General features: G+C 50.5%; 1 protein-coding gene across 1 annotated transcript in view; it reads left to right on the top strand.

Annotated features, from left to right (window-relative positions):
• LOC128722820 (protein spire) overlaps window positions 1-18,361 on the top strand; it is a 110,370-nt gene that overhangs the window by 22,124 nt on the left and 69,885 nt on the right. Inside the window, exon 2 of the mRNA XM_053816501.1 lies at window positions 7,113-7,147. Within this exon, the coding sequence (XP_053672476.1) occupies window positions 7,113-7,147 (35 nt within the window). The remainder of the gene's footprint in view (window positions 1-7,112; window positions 7,148-18,361) is intronic.

The following is an 18,361-nucleotide window of genomic DNA, read 5'->3' as shown; positions in this document are numbered from 1 at the left end:
AAATACATTTGAAAACTCCGCCTAAATGGTGTTTGGCTGTAGTTTTATCAAAACCATTTCGCGGGAAGGTGGTAAATTTTATTCCAACACGCTGCCCTACTCCATTAGTTTCCAACCGGCTGCGTTTTATTCGTCATTTCCCTTTTTGGCATTGTGCTATGTGCGAACGAATGTTGCAAATTTGGCCACGGTGCATTGTTTTGCCATGTTGTACAAGCCGCCGTGCCGTTCTGAGCCGCTCGTGTGGTAGATTAAATAAAAAACAGCGGTCTCACCCGTGGTTGGTGGTCGAAGAATTTTTTGTTCGACTTGAACAAAAGTGCAACGATGCGCATAATAAATTCGCCTTTTGACTAAGGCTTACGCGCCGGTCCCGAGTACGATGCATTGCGTGCCCGTGCGTACGCAACTAAGTGTATTTTCGAGCCGATTTTCATTCAATTTCGAGCCCAAATGATGCTTCTTCCTGTCTCGAATCGCTGGCAAGCCGAGACTGCGCTCATCAAGATGCACCGTACATAAGAGGCGATTGCGTACGTGCGCACACGCGCTCCCAAACAAAGCCCCGTGCGCAAGTGCACTTGAGCCGGCATGGGAGGGGGACCTCAGCAGGCGGTGGTTCTTTAAGTGGCCACTTAAGGGATCGGCTTCGGTGGTTCGTGACTTGGAGCATATTCCTGCTCCCTTGCCAGCCCGGCACTCTCGCCAGCCTCCCGCATCAGTGTCGATGCGCGCGCGGAGTGTCACGATTCACGAGCACCGAGAGCCCTTGAAATCGAACTGATGGGCTCGATGGCCGAAGTTGGGTGGAAAACTCCGAGCCGGCAAATCAAAACAGAAATAAGACGTACCATTCTTCCGGCAGCGGTTGGCGGGAGAGATTGAACTCCCTTTGAATGTTCATTCCTCCCTGAATGTGTTTTTTTTTGGGAATCGAACCGCGTTCCCAGGTCCCACGAGCATAGACCATCTGGCCGGGCTTCGTGGGATCGTGGCTGAAGAGCGGGTCTAGAATAAACAATAAACAGAAATCAACGCTCGAAAGGTGAACGAAGGGCCGGGTCATACTTGGCACGGGGCGTGTGCAGTGTGATTGATGAGGGGCTTTCGCTGGGCTCGAGCGCGACAATGGGAGAGAAAGTCATGCTGGAGGCAGCATCTCCATATGGGACAGTGATGCACGCGCGGGCATGAATCGTGACGGGGAACGTAGAACAAACGGCAACACAAACCGTGCGTGCGCGCGTTCAATCAGATTTTTTGTTGTGTCCCAAAAAAAAACTGTCCAATTTGAATTTTTCCGACCCGTGGTGGGTGGGGAGCGAGAATAATGGAGACGGCATCTCGTTCTAATCGATGGAATGAAGTCATTATGCGGCTAAAAAAAGCCGCATTCATTTGCCATCGCCGGTTTGGCATTTTCGAGCAGCTTTAGCTTCCCCGATTCGATTCGAGCACTTTTCAAGGTCAATCGGCAAAAAGGAAATTGGTGGTGGTGGTGGTTTTTTTTGCCCACATTCGGGCCACGTACCGCGCATGAGCAGAAACACGACATTCGATGAATATTCACCCTCACGGACCTCATCTACCACAGCTGGAGCTTTTTTTTCCCCTGCGGAAGCTATCGAGCTATCCCTTTGGGACACCACTTTGGTCTGACAATTGTGGCCGCGAGCATGACGTGCAGTTTTCCCGACCTGTGGCCGAGGCTAACCACGTGATAGCGAACGATCGATGGGGGAGACGAGCCGTTCCGGGCGCACCGGAAACGTGTTCCATGACGTCACGGTGCTTGTGCACATTGGTTCGGAAGGGCGTATCGGAACTATACAAACTACTTACGAACGACGGTAGGTTATTGATTTTTTCGTTCATGCCGTGTCCAAGCGAAGCACGTGTTCTAGATTTTGACGGTCTGAGCCGGTGAAGCCACCGATGGCAATTTTCCACCCTGAAAGGGGTGGATTTTTTTCTTCGCCCTTTTTCCCGCCCGTCCGAGGCCACAAAATGTAGCATAACATGAGGTTAACGTACGGCAATGGTTCGCGGAACCTTGCGCAACGAGGCGCCGGTGAGGTGGAAAATCGGTAGAGGAAATGGAACGAAAATTTCGCGTGTCGCGTTCGGGTACGAGCCGTGTGTCACCAGCGCCTTAATCTGGTCACGGTTCGTGGTTTTGCCGCTGGGTGGGTTGCTTTATTAGATTGGATTTCAAACCATTTGCGATTCGATTCAATATGATTCACGCTGACGGCTGTCTGTGCGTGCCGTGTATCTTTTTTTTCCCCCTAGTCCATCAATTAGAGCTTGTTGATACATGCTGGCAATTGATTTTAAAGCAGCACAGCTCTTAATGGGCTTTGCTTTTAAAGGTGCGTTTCCAATTCATTTCATGGATAAAGCTGGTCGGCCTTGGGCTAATCATTCAATTTTGAAACATGTTTTTTTTTCTTTCTGTTCGATATTGTTCATACACGGAAGGAATTCGCCTTGTGGCTCGTTATCCCGTAAGGAATGCAACAAGTAGGCGTCGTTAATCTGTCAAGAAGCGATTATCAACTCGCAATTCACTCCCGTCCGGTTGAGAGCGGTATGGAGCTTGTGTATAGCATAAGCATGTTTGCTCGCACGACGCTGAGAAGCATCCCGCTGGGAAAGGGAAGCTAAATCGGGACGGTATGCGCCCTTATTCTTACGCAAACAAACTTACGCAAGTGTGCACGGTGCATGATGGTTCGTCTCGATCAGCATAACCATCGCGAGCCACTTTCCTCGATGGGGCCGCCCCATCTCACGTGGGCATGTTTTCCGGCGTGGAAAATGGCGCTCCTCTCGCATGCACCGTGCGGGTGTTTGTTGTGGATTTTTCCCGCACCCGATCGGTACGCAATCAAACAAACCCACCGTTGCGTCGTTCGACAACTCGACATCATCATTAAGGGCCTGCTGAACAGATGCGCATCGCACGAACTAGACTTCCTTCAAACGGTGTGGCTCTTCGCACTCTCGATTACTACATTAACGCGTGCGTAATGGAAAACGGAGGTGTTCTTTTCTTTCTTCTGGCCCTTGCCAAGGGGCATGCAAATCGATCATGTTTACCCCCCAGGCGGTGGTTTGTTGTGCATACGCTTGCCTTATTAACCCACTGCAAAGCAGGTTACGGTACACTTTAACCCGCACAATTATGTCACGTGATGATGTGCTGGCTCTTTGGCGCTCCCGGTTCGTTGTGCGGATGAGAGTTCAGGTTTTTCTTTTCATCCCAGGTCGGTGGCAACCGATGACCTGTTCTCGTTACGTGTCCCGGTCACAGGAAGGCACGATCGTTTGCCCTTCTTTCGGGTCGTGAGAGAGAATGGATGCTGATTGTGTTGTAAAGGGATTGGAAAATAATGCACCATTTTATGCAGATGCCTGAGTCTGAGTGTTTTTTCAATAATGAAGAATCCGAAAGAGAATGTGTTTCCTTTAATGCGATGTGGTGTTGTGTGGCGTTGAAAAAAAAATATGCTTGTGTTCTTTTTATTTCAAGCTACCCGTCGCATGGAGCTGAACATTCATCAACCCCGAACCAACTGACCTCGATTTGTTTCTTAACCCATTCTCCATTCGCGTTGCATTTGCACTGCCACGGAAGCGTATTTATGGGCGAGTCCTGCAGCTGCAGCGACGAGTCTGGTTTTTCTGAGCAACAGGTTCCTTTTATTGCTTTTCCGCAACCATATCGAAGCGTCCCCGGTCGGGCAGGGCAGGAAACCGAATGGAACAAGAAACAAATCCATCCGCGAAAGAGAAATTCTTCGGTCACAGAGCAATGGTGGTTTTTGGCCGTGCCCACTCAGTGGCCGGCCAGATTCGGTCACGATAAGAACGCCCTTGCGTGGTAACCCGCGTTGGAGTGCATTAAATTTATTGACCGTGTGTGCACCCTGTGGTTAACATTTTTTCATCGCTTGGCTCCATTTCGGTTTGCCCCTTGCTCCAGTTTTTACCGATTGGGCGTTCTCGTTTAAGAAAAATAAAAATGGTACATAAAAAAAATCGTAAGAGCTGCAACCGATGCACTTGCACCTTCGAGTGAAAGCAAAATTGGGTGAAAGTAGCGCATGGGTAGGGAGTGCATTAATTGCATAAATCTTTCTGATGCGGAAATAAATCGTTATCCTACCCTGCGGGATGTAATGCTCCGGGCGATTGTTTTGATTTCGGTTTGGAAAAGTTCCGCGCAATGTTATTCTAGCGAGAGAGGAATTTTAATTCCCAAGCCCACCGGTGTCTGTTTTCATTAAGCGCACCCAGGCGTGTGCAGCGTATGCTGGTTGGCCGGTTGCATCAGGGTGGCTCGCTGTCTTGAAGTACCAGCTGACACCAACACGGGGAATTGCTTCTAACGGACTAGTCTCAGCCTGGCTATGCGAGGAATTCGCTCGAACGAACGACGCACCTTCGAACGTTTTCCCGCGTGTCACTCGAGCTCGATCTTGGGCACACTAAACGCCCTGTTCTGTTGGGCTATTCGGTACCCGATCCGCTAGAACAATGCGATTGTTCCGACACGGTGGTAATTAAATACTGATAGCTAAGCTGGGCCCGTGGAAGTGGATGGCTTACAGCAAAAAGGCCCAAAGACAGCCGTGAGTTTGTCCGGATGATGTCATTCCGATGCACTTCAGCGTGCCGATTCGATTGGTGTTCGATTTTCAATTACGTAGTCGGGGGTGATTTATACCTTACGGGCGGATAAGGGTTGCATCTCTTCAGAACGGCACCATGGAAGGGTCGGCTAAAAAGGGTGGGCGTTTTACAGCGCCTCCCACGACGCGATGTGTGTGCGCGATGGTCAATAAAACGCCTAGCATGGTAACTTCACGCCCGAGGTTGCGCTTTTTGTAGGTTGAGGTTAGTATCTAGGTTAGGATGGTTTCACCGGGTCGCAATCGAAAATCGATTCGCCCGTCTGGGAGAGAGCGCGAAGGCAACCAAGTGGTGGTGTTTGTGTTGTGCATCGCGCGGAATGGCAGCGATTAGCAGCGATACGATAATCGGCGGCCCCGTCGATTGTCTAGGCGAGGCCAAGGTTTCTAAAATCGCCCAACCACTTCAGCGGCGTAGCTGAGGGCAAGAATTGCGTTTGGAAAAGTAGCATACGGCGCTGGTGCTGGACCGCTTCCGCCCGATGGGGGTGAGCGTTTGCTGAGGGATGATGTTTACATTTTTGTGAAAATGGTCTTACTCGGGTGAAAATTGGAGCGATGGCCACTCCTCCATCCTCTCGGGTGAGGGCTTAGGGTGCGCGATTTTTGGAGGTTACGTTTGTGGAGTTTCCTCTATGACGCGTGTTTGTTACGATGTTCGTGTGGTAGAAAGTAGGCAAGGGCCATTAAAAGCATCTTTCCTTTGTCGTTATGGAGCGGAAGCTTCATATGAGTTTTGTTACAACATTCGCGAAACGTGACGACCGTATCGTTAGAGTTTAGGTAATGACTAGATTTATTCATAGCATTAGCTTAACGCTTTTTTTTTATCCATTTAAAGAGTCCTGCATAGCTTTAGCACTTTTTGTGCCCCTAGCCGTGAAATATCATCTGCTAATTCATGGTTAAGCTGATTTTACTTTAAAATGAGCATCGGTCGTGAGATTTGTCCCACCTACTGGACCTCCAGGACGAGTGTGATCGTCACGACCTCTCGGCAAGCATCCGCCGAGTTCGATGCACTTAAGCAGCACAATACCCACGCTTAAGGCGGAACCAAACACGAGTAGCCCGCGCGGTAGGAAAATAAAACGCGTTGAAATGCAAAAATGAGCGATCGTTTTCCGAATGCAGCCCCTGATGGCAACATTGTAATCCTTCGCTACGGAGGCAAATAATCGTGCATAATTAAGCAAACAAACACACCAGCCACTCAAGAAGCCGTCCTGGACAACACCTTCGGTTCGCCGGGTGTGCCAGTGCCGGACCGGTTGTCTCTTGTGGCTTGGCATCGTCGCGATGTCGGTAGCTGTCAGTGCCTGGGAAACGGTCGGTAAGGGATATCCTGCAGGACCACTCGCGGGAGCGATTAAAGGCGACGTTGAATTGAATAAATTGTAATCCAACGTCCAGTGACGTGTCCGATCCCGTCCTGGTTGTCCTACGCCCGGATGGTGTAGGTCGGCTCTTTTGTGTGTTTTGATGGTGCCTGCGAGTATCTCCGACCTGGATGGCAATAAATCAGCCCTTGGAAGGGCCGCCCCAGAACCGACACCACTCGAGAGCAGCCTGTCGACATCTCCGAAATGCTGATGCACCGCGGCGGTGGTCTACGCCATCGACGGTCGTATGTCCGGTCACATCACTTCGACCGGTTCTGTTTCATCGTGTTTTTGTTTTTTCGAATGGTCGCGAGACTTTGGCCATGGGATCGAGAGAGTGAGTTGTCGACGATGGACGCTTAAATGAAACGAATCGGATCGGATCGGTAGGGATGGAATGTTTTCCCGGTCGCTGTGCCTTTTTCTTTCAAAGTCTCTCTTTCTCGTGCACCTGTACGCAGTCGCTGCTACGTTTTCGGGTGGCATGCGATTTGATAAAGCCCACCGGAAAAGGGCTTCTTGCGTGGCTCCTCGATTCGTTGTGGGAATTATGGCTGTCATCGTATCAAAGCATGGGAGCCGCCAGCGTTCGTTGTAACGATTCGATTTTGTGTGTGTTTATTTTAATAGGGTTTGCTCCTCGCGTGATAAAATTCTTGATTGAGTAGCATCGGGATGTAGGTGAATTTATGGCCCAGGTGTGCGTTTATTACCGTAGAAGTTCGAGCGTGATTGAAAATGCTGATAATAAGCTGGATGTTGGTTCTGGATCCAGAAGTTCTTCCGCCGGGTAGATTGATCAAAATTTTGGATCACTCTCTCAGCTTCCGCTGGCAATAGTTTCTCTGGTTGTTGGGAAGCTTCAACGTCCTCCTGTTTTCTGATATTGCTCTAGTACGATATTTAACTCTTGCGACAGCTCTGCGATATCATCGCCAGAAGGACTTTCGAAACAATCTTGTCATCGAGATGTCATCGTTGGCCGCCATACTAACGCTTGTTTGTTCTCTTTTTTCGTCTTTCTCTCTAACAGATAAGGAGTTGTGCGTTCCATCGACCCAGAAAAAGGTAAGCATTCTGCGTTCACATTCGTCACCTACGTCGGAGATGATGTTGTGCTCGGTTGCACTACGGCCGGCGCAGATGCGATAGGTGGTGGTCCTAAACATACAACGCCATATCGCCATTCTCTCAACACCGGCTGTTATCGCTTGATGGAAGGTTTCACCACCGCGATGGGGTAAACATACGCGCACCATGAGAGTGATGTGTGCGCATATGGTGACGGTTGGTGGCTCTGCTTGCCCAACAACTCTTCACGAACTATGCGTGCGTCGGTTTGGCGCAACCCGGCGTCGTCGCTGCGAGCGCTTCAATGTGTGTAATTAAATCACAACCGATTGAAAGTGCCAGATAAGCTGCACTATCGCGATCTTGTAATTATAGCGGCTGACCTCAGCTGGGAGGCCGTACCGACGAGACGTTAGGTGCCGTTTGCGTTTGCATTTCCCGTTAGACGCCAGCGCGAGGACTTTGGGAGTCGAATTTCGGAGCCTTAAAGAGCTCAGTATATTTGTTTTTGAACCAGGAAGCTTGGAGAAGAGAAGCATTTTTACTACCGTTTAGCTCTTTCTCCTCACGTTGATTGGAATGTAGCCATTTTTCTAAGTCTTCTAGCGGGCTTTCGGTGGCTAAGATCCGCGGGAATCCGTTGAGTAAGCCGTCACGGTCAAGTTCGTCGCTTGCTCGCGTTGAAGTTTCCACTCGGTTGAACCGTTTCGACCTGACGGGTGAGCACGCGCGCGCTGCCTAACGAAATCCATCGCCTCCTGGCCAGGTTTTGGGTCTCGGGCAGCCATAAATCGACGGCCCCGACGAAGGTTGTGCATGCGGCGAAGGCAGTTTCACTTTCATGGGGTGAATTCGCACGTCTGGCAGGTTCGATGCACCACCAGTTCGGTTCGAGTCCTGCGGCTGCCTCCCTGAAAACCCGTCCGCGGATCGCCGAGCCCGAATTGTTTCGTAGATGTTGCGATAGCTGGCGGTGTGCCCGCGAGGCGTAAATCAGCGCCCGGTGTCGCTGGAATGATAATTGAATCAGCGAAAAAACATGCGCACATTCGAATCGGCTCGGGCCGTTTTGGGTGATGCTTATCAGTGATAGCGCCTTTCGGCTACACGGGTCGTGAGCCACGGGAGCCATTCACCGGCACCGTTAGAATGTCGTGAATTTTAATTATAAAGCCAATTCCGCGTTTGGTGGTGGCGAGCGGGCCATTAGAGCATTTTATTTTTGGATGAATGGAATTGATGTTCGGAAGGTGTACGCGACTAGTAAAGCTTCCGTTTTTCGCGATGTCCGATCAGCGAGTGTATCTGTAAGGTTATCGTCTTCAGCACGATTTTGTGGCATGAAATTGATTCGGATTTTTATTACTTTTAAATCGAGTTAATTGGCATGGATGGTTTTAGGTATTTTAGAGGGTTCCTCTGTTGGTAAGGATTCCAGACACGATCGTCTGCTGTTGGAAAGGTAATCAAATTGAGTCGTTTTGAGTATGGTAATGGGACCACTTTTTACGAGCAGCGTATAGGAAATGCTATTGATTCCAGACCCTCACGGCGCAGGAGCTTAGACTGTGCAGGATGGAATACGATTAAATCGAGAAAAGGTCAAGTTGAGCGAAACAAACATGAGATGGACTCTATTGGATGCATCTAGGGTGGTTGTGATTCAAAGTGACGATAAAAAGAATCTCGGTCCGGGCACCTGTCCCCGGCTTCCACCAGTAGTACAACCTGCCGTGGTTTACTCCATTGCCGTAGGCAGGAAAAAAGAAACGAAAAGAAACCCGACCAGCGGAGAAAGGTCTTAAATTGGATGAAATATGGCTAGATTTTTTATGCGCCTAATGGGATGACTATATTCCCGCAAGATCGACTGCTAGACGTTGGTGGTCGCGCTTCAGTCGAGTGCATCCCGTGGGACGTCTTGCTGCACTTTCCGCTTTCGTCCGTCGTTTTGTTCTTGTTTATAATATCCGGTTCGAAGGACCGAACTGATCATTAAAAACCACAACCATTCTTCGCACTCGTTACCCCCTAGGCGATTAGAGTTAGCCAGTATGAGGCAGTAAAATTTGAAACCTGTAAGGTTATCATTTTATGGCCTTAAATAATCCATTACCATATGGATTGATTTATTGATTGGAGGGTCATCTTTGGGCTGGGTGTTGCGACAGAGGCCGACGCTTTGCGTGGTCTGGGGTCACGGAAAATAAACTCCTTAACGACTGCCAATAATGATAAAAAAAGGAACTCAGCGGGCGACCAACCGTGTTTCCTTTCACTTTTGATGGTCCTGGCACTGCTAGCCCAGATACCGGCGCTGGCTGCATAATTCGAGAGACGAGCACGGTTAGTGTCTGCATTTAGGTAAATTAGCTTCGTAACGCTTTAGGTTCCTTTGGGATTTCCTGCCAAACCAGGTCACACCCGATGACGGGTGCTTGCCAGTAGCAGTGGTTCGTTTTTTTCTCATCCACCCAGACAGCTTCATGTTGAACAGGCTATAAAAATTAGCTAACTGCTGGCTTTTGACTCCTAAGGGAACTCGTCACTGCCGTCATGTTTCTGCTGGTGAACTTTGCCACAAAACGGCTCTGCCCGGGTAACCCATTTATGATTATTGCTACATTTTCCAATCGCGCCCAAGGGAACGAGCTGTCAGTAGATTGTAGCAAACAGGTTGTATCCGCTGCGTCCTTTTGTTAATCGCGAATGTTATTTTGTTTCGTTGCCAACCGCCTCCGGCTACCGGGGGCTATTGCTTGCTCGTTAATTCAGCTAGCGATCAATACGAAATTCCGCAATGTAACGCTCCAAAGGGGCTCTCACACGTGATTTGCGCGAGAAAGCAGTTTTGCATGCTTCATTCTGGTTTTTTTCCGAAGAGCGCCCCACGTCCGGCATCTTCGATATTCGCCTGCGGGTCTGGGTTAGCCCGTCCATGCTCGTGGAGGCGTTGGAGGGACTAATCATTGTGATTACCATGCATTTACGGCCCGGTACCGGGCATACAGCTGCATACCGCAGTGATACGAGCGAGCTGAATCAAACGCTCAAAGGCAAACACCATCGGGAGTCGGGAGGTCGACGACGTCCATCCGTATCATTGCTTGTAATCTTGCGCTTGTGCGACTAAGAAACCTTACGAAACGCGTGCTATTGAGGCAGGAAATGGAAAGCCTCCAGCCACACCAGCCTGCGAGTGGAAGAAAAAGGTGCGCAGATCGCGCTTACGTTAATGTGTCTGGACGCGGCGGGCTCGCAGGTTCTCTAATCCCGCGCGTCGATGGTTTCTGCCCTCGAGGGAACCACAGCACTCCCGGTGCTGCCATTAAGAAAGGTGGGTCATTTATTTAGGTGTAATATTAGGCAGTCGGTCCAACGCGGCCCGAAAGTGGAGCTCTCGAAATCGCCACGGAACGCTGCCATTCATGAATCGCTCAATCGCGATACTGCCCAAACGGCTGGCCAGCCATCGTGGCACTAAGTATTTGTTGGCTTTATCGCGATATTCGGTGGAGTCTCGCTAGCCAACGGAACGGCTAACCTTCCGCGGGATTTCTCTCCCGGAACCGGCTTGAAGGTCCCATGTGACTCGGTGCGGTCGTTCGATCTCGCTTGCTCAGGATCGCTCCCGGCTATCGACCGGTTGGTGTACGGATGGATATGGCCACAGCAGAGCCACGGAGAAAGGTTGTTGATCGGTGAAGATCGCTCCCCGATGGAGATGACGAAGCAAGGTTAAAGCCAGGTTAGGCTGCCCATGGGAATCGGGTGCTTTCCGTCCCTGAAGCTGCAGGCCCGGTGCGATGTGGATCATTTCCATATTTTGCTGCAATATGCGTCCCGTAGCGTGCAGCTGGGATGGCTGGGCTGTACCGCAAAATATTGCACACCACAATCGCTTCGGGTGCTGCAGTGGCGTGTGCTTCCAAATTAGCCAGCGCACTATCCCAACTGGCGTTGGGTTTGCCTATGGGGTGGGTTGTGCTTTTTTTTCCCTTCATCTGTTTGCCTTAGGGCCTCTAGAGGGATGATGTGAAATACGACCCCACGGTCGTGTTGTTCGGGCCATGTGCTGGTGGTGGTGAAACTCACGATACAACGAGCCTCGCGGGCCATATGTTGTATGCTGTTGGGTTGCAGTGCGGCGAAAGATAATTTCTCTAGCTCCCCCCCCGGGCGGGTGAGTTCGTTCCGTTTGGGGGCGTGAGAATAAAGATTCTTTTGACCCATATTTGGGATCGCGCGACTCACGATTAACCATCGCAGGACGCGATCGATTGGGCGGTGGGTGAATGGGACTTTGCATACCCTGGGGAGAGCGGCCAAAGTCTCTTGCAGCTGGCTACGAAAGTCAATGGTTGATTAGATGGAAAGCGCCACCCTTTTCTCCACCCAGCGTGATCCGGCGGTCCACCCCCTTGTCGTCGGTGTAGGGCATTCGCGATCTTACGGTTCCCAAGCGCGCCTTGCGAAGGTGCTTTCGATCGGGCATAATGGTCCGCGTTTATGGCCTATTTCGGATGGAAGTTCTCAGTGCGGCTCAATATGGGCATCATAATTGATAGCGCAATCGTGCGGCATCGTCGGTGGCGTCGTATATTTGTGGCGCGAGCTTTTTGGCTGTTGGTGTTGTTGAAGGATAATCCATGAAAATCGGGACTCTTTTTGGAGCCTCAAGTGATCAAAGAGTACCGAAGCGCCAACGGGGTTTTGAATGTCAATGCAAAGTCAACGCCTTTCGCCCACTGATGGAATGCCACGGGCTTTGCTGGTCAGCAAAGTGGTAAATCTACTTTTCCCATTTTTCTCCCCATTTCCGAGAGCGAAAGTTTCCCGGGAACGTTACCGTGTGTCGGGCTCGAATTTCTAGATGCACGTTCACCGATGGCACAGTTTTTCCACAGTTGCCACACCATCCGCTGGTCAACGAAATCGAGCGCTCCGTTACGGAATGTGCTCCTGCCGCACGTACACACGTCCCCTAGCTGTTCCCCAAGCAAGATTTCCGCGGCTCAGCGCACGCTCCCTGTCCGATAGAATGGCACGACGAATGCACGAGATGCATCGCGCGTGCGAATGCAGCGATCGTTTTTCCGCCTCAGAAACGCAAACGCGCGTGATCTCGCGATCAACCCCTTTTTCGATCAAAGCGCGGGTGAAATTGAACCTGAAATAGGTGGGTGAAATTGGTGACGTGCCCGGGTTTTCCCACTGAGAGAAGTGCTGGTATCGTGCGCGTGAGTGTTGACCTGCACACAGAACCCGTTGCGCTGTTGTTCGTCGCGCTCGCGTGCCAAATTGTGTGGGCGAAAGTTCACGGTCATCACGGTTGGTTTCTGTTTGCATGCAGCATCAACGGAAAGGTGTGCCCGCGTGCATGAGTTACCTCGATGACGATCTAGCAGGCTGGCTGGCCGTGGCAATTAGTCAGGAATGCAAGAGTAGGTAGATTTGCGAGCGAGCACACCTAGAAGTCCGGGGCGTGTTTGATACTAGCGATCAAGTTGTCGTTTTACAACTGCTTCAAAGCGGCTACACAGCAGTACAGAAGCTGCTATGGACAGGTACCCATTAGTGGCAGGACGTTGCAAAGAAAAGCGAAACGTCAAACAGAGCGCAGCTGATGAAAGAACACCTCCAAGCCAATGTCAAGTACCTTTCTATTTCAAGTCATTATGTGGAACACTGCCTGCGTGAACGGGAGCATCTATGCAGCATTGTTAAACCACCCGTTTTAGTTACCCTGTCGACAAGGACACGGGGCTAGAATGAAACGTCCCACCCGATCGTCAGGATCTTGTACATGCTTAAGCAAACAAGACGAGGACAGCTTGACAGCTTGGAACGATGGCTGCCGTTCGACACCAGAGAGAGAGATTCCCATTTGTCGATTGTGAAGAGGTCGAAAAGAGTGGCAAAACCTGCGCGTGGAACTTGTTTGTGGTATGAAAGAAAAATGAATCTGTCATGCAAAGGATGTGCGAGTGGAGTCAACCTTCAGGCAACGTCAACCACGCAACCAGCCGTGAAATGGCAATGATTAATGATTACTTACACACACTCTCTCGCGATCGCACGTGGCCTCGCCGACTCCGTCCGGAGCAGCATGTCGCCTGCCCAGGATCTCGAGGTGTAGCCGGTAGTCGTTCGTTCGCCTTGGTTGAAGGCGCCTGCGAAACACTTGCAGATATAATGCAACAGTAAGCCCTCGAGGTTGACTTGACAGAAGGGCACACTAACCGGTAGGTAGGCAATGTTCAGTCACAGCCACCGGATTGTTGGTTCGGTCGAGGTGTGTGATTATCTCATTGCAGCATTACCCACACGGTGTGCATACACACCACACCTAGCTATTAAAAGAATTTGAGCTTTCGGTGCGTTAAGTGTGGTTTTGATGGGCTCGGTACCCGTCGGATAACGCCTTCAATTTCGAGCGAACCCTGCGTCCAGTGAAAGCACCCGATCGGTCAGCGTTACAACGGCGTTACACACACACGCCCCCTCGCCATCGATTCGTCTCACCCCCCCCCCCCCCCCCATGGCACTTACACCATCAGTGGCGCATGTAATTTGGTGAGGTCTCGATGGCGCATCATTTACTCGCGCTTACGGTGGTGGTGATTTTCCGATTCCGCCCCATGATTGGGGTGGGCTGGGTGGCATTACCTCGTGCTACCATGTCGAGACATTTCAAGGGTGCACATTAGTGGGGTGGATTTCCACGGTGGTGGTCTGTGCCGTGTGTGTTTGAACCAGCAAGCGAGCATGAACCGAAGGGATGGCTTTTGGGGGCCAAGGTGTAGGCCAGCAACCGGCCAGCCATGTTATCGCCGACCTGCGGTGGGAAGTTCACTTTCGTTTTCAATTCGTGGCCGATGCAGAAGGGTGTACTCATGATGTTTTGCAATCCACGACCGGAGAAGAGAAGATTGAAGGAGCTACAAAACCCCGAATGCGGTGTGGCAAATTGTTTGCACACATGCGATCGCGTCTGCATCCCAACCGGCTGAGGTCCGCATCGATTGGAGAGGGTAATTTTGAGCGGTATTTTAGCAATAATCACATCCTCCTGCGTGAGCACAAACAGACACACACACGCGTTAGGGGTGTTCACAGTAGAAAGTTCGGCTGGCAAACGGCCTGTTCCGTTGGAGCCTTACGTAGACCGCCCTTCCACATCGGACGCAACCTTTTGCGCGTGCTGTACTTCCGGGCCATGGGCATTTTTCGTCGGTTTCCCGTGCGCGTGAAGGGTTACGTTACACCGTGCGATCACCGCGTGGCGGGGTATCAATTTGGCAAAGCTTCGCAACGCATCCAAAATAACCTTTTCCGTGGTCCTGCAACGCCTCTTAGATTTCCTTGGCTCCCTCGGTAGCGCCCGCACGAGCGAAGGGAGGTCTATACGCGGGAAGTTTGCATTTTAATTGATCACGACAATTAAAATCGTGCACTTTCGATTTCAAGCCGCCGGCGCCCGGAGTTGTGCCGTGCGAACCTGGAAGCCAGCAACTGGCCGTGCGGACTTTGGCGACTACGAGCGCCTTGCCTGGTCGGTGAGGTAACTGCGGGAGTGTTTTTTTTTTTGTGTGCTTTTCTTCTTATGCCCTTCCCGATAAACAGCCGAAAAGTATTACCATTTCAAGCTGCGGTGAAGCTTTGCCGCCGATTGATGGCCGCTGCCAAGCTTTTGTTGCCGCGTTGTGCTGGGAGGCCTTCTTCTAGCCACGTCGGCGCTCGTTTATTTCTCTTCTAACAAAAAAAAGCAGACAGAAATCCGTAAAAAAGAACCGTGTTTGCGAAACGAGACTACTCCAGCGGGAGTGCTTCACCTTGGCCACGGGACACGGGCAGAGATCCGTGGTATATTGGGGAGCACAAAATTTCTCACGGCTCGCCTTTGCTCGTTACCGTGGCTTGCGGCAATGCCCGGGCAAGGGCTAAGTGTCGCTAAACATGCATCAGCTCGACGGTGGCCCTCTGCGGTGGTTTTTGCGCTCCTCGTGCCCTAGGATGCCTCCCCCAGTAGGGACAGCAAACCTCGGAACACCGGGCAAGAGGATGGGAAGCTTGCGCTCGAACGTTAGATCATTCAGCCAGAGGGCGCCTCAATTTCTCCATTCACGCTAGACGCTGCCGGCCACACGATTTTCCTCAAACTCTCGATCGAAATAGAGCCCTATCGGAGCTGGTTCGAGCACGGAACGGGTAACGAGCGGCTCAAAACTGTCATGCCTTTGACAGCGCGAATGGCGAAAGATTGCACTACTTTGCATTTTTCGGCAATCGGTGGTCGGGTGGTTGGTGTTTTTTTTTTCGTTCTCACGTGCCAAGAGGGAGGAAACCGTTTGGCAAGTTTGATCGAGACTGCCTATTACTTGCCGCATTGCGGAAGGGCTCTGGTAGACAATTTATCACTTCGCCTGCCAATCGGTGCCGCGCGAAACCGATCCGCGTCTGGCGCGACTCACTGGAGTGGTGTTTCTTAAGTCACGAAACGCGAACCACACGCTGCTGGTTCGTAACGCGGTCGAATTCCGGCCGTAAATGTCACAGTCATTGCACCAGATAACACCGGGCGAACGGGTGCGATCTGATCTGGTGCAAGGTTTGGGAAGAATTTACGGAACTATCTAACCGAAAGTTAATTGGTGCAACGGCACGTCATGCTCCAGAAATAGTGTGCGAGTTCGTACCGGTAAGGGCACTTAGTAGGCCAAATGGGTCCCAAAAATACACCACGGCTCCGGTGGTGCATCGGACGACCCACGATCGCGGTCGTGTACTTTCCAATATCGCGCCTTGCCACGGTCGATGTGGTTGTGTTTGAGAAGAGTCGTTTATTTCTGGCGCTCTTAGTGTTTTTTTTTCTTGTTTGGGCCACGTTCGATTAGCCGGCGGGAACAAATTTATTTTTAATGCAGGGTGCCGTTTCCAAAAGCTAACAGTGGCCTAATCTCAAAATAGCAGCCCTTCTGGGATCGATGTGTTCGAGGTGCGTTAGATTTTTTTCGAAGTATCTCGAAAATTCGATTGGGAATACGTGCGCTTGGTTCATGCTGCCTAGTCTTGAAAAGCCTAGTCTTGCTGAATTAGTGGTGAGGATTTTTCCTGTTTCTGTTTTTTGATCACTCTTTTTATCGACTCTTGTCAGCGATAAGCAAGCTGTTAATGACATTTAGATAAGCGTCCCATTGGCATCAAAGTGATTGATAACCTATCTGAATGTTCAAATCATTTCCGCAATCCTGCTGATTTTGCGGAATGTATTTATTCAGTGATTGTTAGAATTCATTTCATTAAACCGTCGTACCCTTTTGGCATTGTTCTTTAACACCGTTCTAAAGAGCCTTACGGCATGGTATGATGAATTCATTTTCTAGACCACAGCTTCATGATTTACGGTGTTGCCCGACAAGCTGCTTGGCGCCAGTATTTACATCCAACTCCTTTAGGTTTGCCCTGGCGCTGACCTTTACTTGCTCGCTAGTGTGAGCCATTAGAGTCCACGAGCATTCCCAGCTGACTTGCTGGTTGGTGGTTGCGAAAACTGGCGCCAAAATTGTCGCCGAATCCGGTACGGTGATACTGCTTATGTGGCGCTATTATAAACGTACTAAGGATGGTGGAAACTGCGGCTCACAGGCTCTGGTCTTGGTGTTCCAAGTTGTGCTTGGACCGATGTTGCGTTGCTGCTGCTGCAGTGGAACGTTGTTTGGAAGGGTTTCTTCGTGGATCGTGGATACGAGAAAAAGAGTGGCATAAACAATACTGCTTCGCTTGATGTCCCCCTGGAAGCTCATGGAACAAACGCTTGAGTCACGTTTTCCAAACAAGGCAACTGAGAAAAGTGCCGCGGATGGTATGAAAATTTATGCATTTCGATGGTTCGCGGTCAGTTTGTGTGGGCATCTTGTGTGAACGTGGACATTTCACCATGACTCACCAACACTACTCCTCCCAGCTTCAGGGGAAACTCCGAGGGTGGTGAATGCTATCGTTCGTGTTTGTGTTTTTCTCCCAAAAAGGGCTCCTTATAGTTCTTTGTGTTACGTAATTTGTCTCGCGCTACCCTGCACCTTGGTGCAAGGAAACCCCCAAGGAAACGTGTAGGTCACGATAGCTGGGAAATCGCTACCCTTCGTGTTCGTCCGCTGCCAGCGTTGCATCGCGCGGACAATCGATCGGAACAATATAAAAGCTGTACAGAAGTTTGCCCGTGGCGTCAGGATGTAAACGCGATCTTCATTTCATATTCAGTTTCGCTTGGTTTCGCGTGAAATGCATTTGCAATTATATGGCGAATTCGTGCAGCTAAACCTGCTCATTACCAGGGGCCAGCATGGGTCCTGTGCGATTCGGCAGGATAAGCTGAAGCCGAAGCTGCAGGTCGGATTAATATCAGTTGTCGTTATGGTCATTTCTCACATCAATAGGCTTTCAAGATCAGGAGAGTTCAGGAGAGAATGCTTGGTTTCTTGAGTGGCTACTTGCGGTGGAGCATCACGTGAAAAACAGTTTAGCTCTACATGGCTTGTTTTCAATTTGAGAGGTACTAATGAGAAGCCTGAATGCATTTATTGCTAAGCTGAACGTCCATGTCATGATGTGTATCTAGCATCTGTAATGGGTAGCCATATAACTATTAAACTAAGCAGCAGGATACTGGCCGTGGTAAAAGAGTTAGCTAAAGAATATACCCCCACTCAAACCAGAAAGCTAAAAGCGACTTTTTGTTGATCTTGTCCGTACCAAAAGAACACGTCCCGGGCGCTCCCAGAGCTTTGGGCCTTTTTTTTGAACCGTACAATTGCTAGATCATTTCTCGAGGTAAGAATCCTACATGCGCCACTTTCGGCGTGCCTTGAAGTTAGCGCATTTATCTTACGTCCAGCGATTACGCCAACAGTACCTCGTTTGTCCTGAAGAGCGTGTGGCACGTGAACGCTGTACGATGCCGGGGCCGTTTTAATAGCTTCAGTATGAATCATTCTCGCCGTATGTGGCGTGCCGGGAATAGGCCCGTTCTTGGGCGTAGGTTCGTGAAGTTTGGCCACTCTGTGGTGCAGTCAGACGGACGATGATTGGCGCCGAACTTGGTCTGGAGTGGATTTTATTTCGCTTCGTGTATATGGGTGTTGCAAAATTGCCTCTTTGGGAGAGCACGTTGCGGTCATTGCGCGATCCGTTCACATTGTTTCCTCCGAG

The sequence above is a fragment of the Anopheles nili genome, chromosome 3, assembly GCF_943737925.1.
Source record: "Anopheles nili chromosome 3, idAnoNiliSN_F5_01, whole genome shotgun sequence".
NCBI lineage: Eukaryota > Metazoa > Arthropoda > Insecta > Diptera > Culicidae > Anopheles > Anopheles nili.
This window is presented reverse-complemented; position numbering and strand designations above follow the sequence as displayed.